The following is a 4,900-nucleotide window of genomic DNA, read 5'->3' as shown; positions in this document are numbered from 1 at the left end:
TTACCCAACATAGGTGGCTGCATAACCGTATGATAGAAGCTAATGGAGCTGTCGACTGATTGGCTTTTTTCTTTTTATCCTTTATGTTCTTTTTTTGTTTGGATACTGAATTCATAAACGGCTATATGCATCTTAGCTATGCAGAGGCTGGGTGTAATCCTTGATACTTCGAGTAATAAAGCGTCATTTATCGAAAAATAACATAAGCGTAGGGCGGGGATCACGAGGCAGCATGACAGGATACAGACCCACAGGTAGCTCGTCCTCCAATGCGATTTTTCGATCATAGGCCTGCCTAATCCCGAGAAATAAAGAATCGGCGAGTTTTGAGACTTAGCTACACTTGCTTTCTTCTCGGTCGTGTCCCCGTACACATTCACGCAGGCCTCTGAAACCCAACGGAAGTGCCCTCTTATACATTGTCTAGGCTTATACCTAGGACAAAGTTAAAGCACATGTAGATGTAAAATTTGATGACAGTACGGTCATATGCGCGCTTTATAAAAAGGTCAAAGGATTGGCTAAGCTTTTGTAATATAATTGTACTTTTTAATATATTTTTACAGTGCACATATAATCATATTTTTGCACAATTTTTTACATGCACGTCTACATTATGACGCACACAAGTTCTTGGATGAAGTACAAACTCAAGATTATTCAGATCATACTAACAGACAGCCACTTAAAGAGCTAAATCTCCAACATAGGACTTCCTGATGGCCTGCAACTTCATGGCCACTTCTCTCATGTTCAGCCTCTCATTCGGCGACTGGAATGTGCAGGACAGCCCAATCCTCAGCACGGATTGCACGCACTCGATGATCATCGCCATGCTCCCGCTGTGAACTTCAAAGTCCCTGATTTCTTCCTGCAGCTGGGCATCGAGAATTTCTTGTATCCTGTCAGGGAAGCTCATGTCAACAAAGCTAACGATGGTCAGGCCATCTCTGAACACGTCATCAGTAGGCCTCCTCCCAATGAGCATCTCCATTAGGATGACTCCAAAGCTGTACACATCACCGGAGGCCATGACTTGTCCATCAGTTGCATACTCTGAAAGCACAGAAGATATTAAGCTTAGCTCAACACATTAACATCAACATTTTACCCAGTTTTAGAGATTTTTTTACATTACCTGGTGCAATGTAGCCAATGGTTCCCTTTACTGCAACCGTGCTAGTTGATCTTGCCCTGTCACAGAATCTTGCGAGGCCAAAGTCACATATGCGAGCGCTCATATCATCGGCAAGAAGGATGTTGCTAGGCTTCAGATCAGAGTGAAGAATTGGCCTCTGGCTATTGTGGTGAAGATACTCCAGTGCATTTGCGATGTCGAGAGCAATACTCAACCTTTGAATGAGAGTAAGATAACATGGAGCAGGCATACCATCTTCCTTCGGGTGAAGCAATGAGTCAAGGCTACCATTAGGCATGAACTCGTAAACCAAAGCTTTGAAATCATTTCCTCTAGAGTCAATACTAGAGCAGGCTGTTAGGATAGGAACAAGATTACGATGCCTTAAACTTCTCAGAGCTTCACATTCTGCAATGAAACTTCTAGTTGCGCCTCTCGTTGCCATGTCAAAAACTTTCACAGCTACCAAATTAGCCTCTCCATGTAACCTTGCTTTGTAGACAGAACCATATCTTCCTCCACCAATTAAATTGGATGATGAGAATTGATCTGTCGCTTCGGCTAGATCCTTGTAAGTAACTTTCGGGATCTTTGCACCAAATGAAGGTAGAGTCACAGATGCATGTTTCAACTTGTTCTTCCGAAACATGAAAGTAAGTATGATCAGTATCACAAGTAAAGTTATTACTGTGATTGCTATAGTGGTTATTGTTATGACCATGCGAGACTGCCTTCGCCTTGTTGACTCTCTTGATCCAACAGAGCATGCAGGCATGTGGAGTTCAGGAACACCACCACACAGCCCTGTGTTCCCTTCAAGCATGAGGGCAGATGCATTTAGGAACACACCTTTTGTTGGGACCTCACCTACAAGATGATTATATGAAAGATCTGCTTGTCTGAGCAAATTCAGACCATCCAAAGATTTGGGAATGGATCCTGATAAGTTGTTGTGAGAAAGATTCAATACTTTCAAGCTCTCCAGCCTGCCCAAGGATACTGGAATGTTACCAACAAGGAAGTTGTGAGACAACTGGACAATTTCCAAGCCACGGCAATTACCCAGAGTGTGTGGGATTTCTCCAGATAGCTTGTTGGATGAAAGATGCAGCTCCATGAGTTGTTTGGCATTGCCAACTTCTCGAGGCAATATGCCATTAAGTTTGTTGAAGGACAATTGGCAATTTATAAGTGAGGGAAGACTGAATATCTGCACCGGCACACTGCCCAGGAGACTATTGTTAGTGATGTTCAATCTTAGGAGGTTCTTCATGTTGCCCAGGCTGGGGGGAATTAGCCCATCAATCTTATTATCTTGCAGATAGAGATACGACAACTGAGAAAGATTACCAATTGAATGCGGGATAGGCCCGGTGAAGCTGTTTCCTTCCAGGTATAACGCCTGCAAATTCCCAAGATTTCCAATCCATTCGGGAATCACTCCTGTGTACTGGTTGTTTTCAAGTGATAAGCCAATCAAGGACTGGAGGTTTGAGATGCCTGATGGAAACTTCCCAGACAACCGATTTGTGCCAAGAAACAGTATTTGAAGTTGAGAGAAGTTCCCTATGGAGTTTGGCACAACTCCCCCCAGGTTATTCTCACCCAGTCCAATCACTTGAAGCTTGCTGCAGTTGGTCAGTGAATCGATAAACTCCCAGTTCTCCTTATTAGCTGCTGATTCGAGATTGTTCGATTCAAGATTCAGGAAGGTGAGCTCTTGCAAATTACCTAGAGACCTAGGCACATGACCACTGAAATGGTTGCGGGACAGACTAACATCAATGAGCATTGAAGCATTCGCTAGAGAAGATGGGATAGGTCCTTCAAAATGGTTTGAATCCAACCCGAGGTGCTGAAGACTGGGAAGGTGGCTGCCAAAGTCAGAAGGTAACACCGCCTTGTTAAGATGGTTCAGCTCCAGTCCGAGCACACCGAGAGAAGACAGATTGAACAATGTCGGCGGTACTCTTCCTGACAGCAAATTGGCACCCAGTGCCAAGTATGACATCCCAGACAACTGCCCAAGTTCCTCAGGGATACTCCCCTGAAGGTAGTTCTCCGAAAGGGAAACTACACGGAGAGCTGTAATGTTACCAACTGAAAGTGGAATTGTTCCAGCAAGGTTATTTTCCGACAGACCAAGAATCACAAGTTTCAAAAGGTAACCAATGTCACGAGGAATCCCTCCTATTAGCTGGTTGGAGGACAACTGTAAGATCTGGAGGTGGGAACAATTAGAGAGCTCATCAGGAACCCATCCTTGCAGTGAGTTATTGCTCAAGGAGAGCACCTTCAGCCGGCGCAGACGACCAATGGAAGCTGGGATCTCACCACCAAAGCTATTAGTTGGCAGGTGCAGTTCTCGGAGATGTGTAAGATTTCCAAGAGAAGACGTTATGTAGCCCACCAAGCCTTGATCAGTGAGGTTGAGCAAAGAGACGCGTTGGGAATGCTTCAGGCTGCATGAGACACCTTTCCAAGAGCAGAAGTGGATACTTGCATTCCAGGAGGCCAAAGATCCATGTGGATCACCACAGGCTTGCTTGAAATCAAGCAGTGCCATGCGATCGGTCTCGTTTCCATGCAAGGCGGAGTAGGTAAGGCGAGGCTGTAGCAGCAGCAGAAGCACTGGGAACAGGAGTACAAAAATGGGAAACTTCATAAGTTCCTTAGCCACCTGCAACGATTCGACGATAATCATTTTTTTGGCATTACCAGTATGACATTTTTCATGTAGTGAAACTTAACAGCCAGAATCTGTAGTGTGCATGCATACGTGTAAAAACATTTGTCGTTTCCAAAAAAAAAAAACCTTAGCTCAACATTTGAAGTGCCAATGATTTTAGACCCATCTCCCTACTAAACATTTGTCTGAAACTTTTAACAAAACTGCTAGCTAATCGTTTGCAAGGAAGGATCTTGGAGCTAGTGCATGTAAACCAGTAAGGGTTCCTGAAAACTAGAAATATCCAAGATTGTGTTGGTTGGGCGTATGAATACCTCCACCAGTGCAACAAATCAGGGAATGAAGTGATTACTGAAACTTGATTTTGCCAAGGCGTTTGACACGGTAGAGCACCAGGCTATTTTGAAAGTTTTGGCTAGTCGAGGTTTTGACGATAAATGGCTACACTGTATGAATATGATTATATCGACAGGCACAACCTCGATTTTATTGAATGGGGTCCCAGGGGAAAAAAAATCTTGCAGACGTGGTGTCCGACAAGGCGATCCTCTTTCACCCATTCTCTTTGTGAGTGTGGCTGAATTATTGCAATGTATGGTGAACCACTTATTCCAAATTGGTATTTTCCAAGCTCCTCTCCCTATCCCTAATGCTGATTTTCCGATTATCCAATACCCCGATGATATTCTTGTCATTATGCAAGCTTGCCTAGTTCAGCTCGTGGCGCTGAAGAACTTGCTTGAACAATTTGCACAAGCCACTGGATTACGTGTCAACTATGCCAAGTCGGCGATGATGCCAATTAATATGTCTGACGAACGACTTGAAGAATTACTCAGGAATGGATGGTTTTTTAAGGGTACAAGTTCAAATGAAAGTATACATTCAAATATAAACAATCATGCCATGCTAAATCAAACATTGTAGCTATATATTTCTAAAGTACCTAGATTGCAGAATAGCTTTGCTTGAGTTTTTCAGTTAGAAAAATAATGAGAAGAAAAGGAGGAAACCAGGAATCTTCATGGGTTCAATGAAAGTATTGCAGAAAAAGTAAATCACACAAGATGGAT

At 43.5% G+C, this 4,900-nt stretch overlaps 1 protein-coding gene across 1 annotated transcript; it reads right to left on the bottom strand.

Annotated features, from left to right (window-relative positions):
• Window positions 1–507: 507 nt before the first annotated feature.
• Window positions 508–3,814, bottom strand: LOC127340919 (uncharacterized). Its single transcript, XM_051366692.2, has 2 exons — window positions 1,139–3,814; window positions 508–1,056 (listed from the first exon to the last, which is right to left on the bottom strand). Exons 1-2 carry the CDS (start codon window positions 3,801–3,803, stop codon window positions 686–688), a joined length of 3,036 nt encoding a protein of 1,011 aa, XP_051222652.1. The 5' UTR covers window positions 3,804–3,814; the 3' UTR covers window positions 508–685.
• Window positions 3,815–4,900: the final 1,086 nt, after the last annotated feature.

The sequence above is a fragment of the Lolium perenne genome, chromosome 1 (assembly GCF_019359855.2).
Source record: "Lolium perenne isolate Kyuss_39 chromosome 1, Kyuss_2.0, whole genome shotgun sequence".
In the NCBI taxonomy this organism is placed as follows: Eukaryota; Viridiplantae; Streptophyta; class Magnoliopsida; order Poales; family Poaceae; genus Lolium; species Lolium perenne.
The sequence above is the reverse complement of the archived record's forward strand: the minus strand, read 5'-3'. Positions and strand labels throughout refer to the sequence as shown.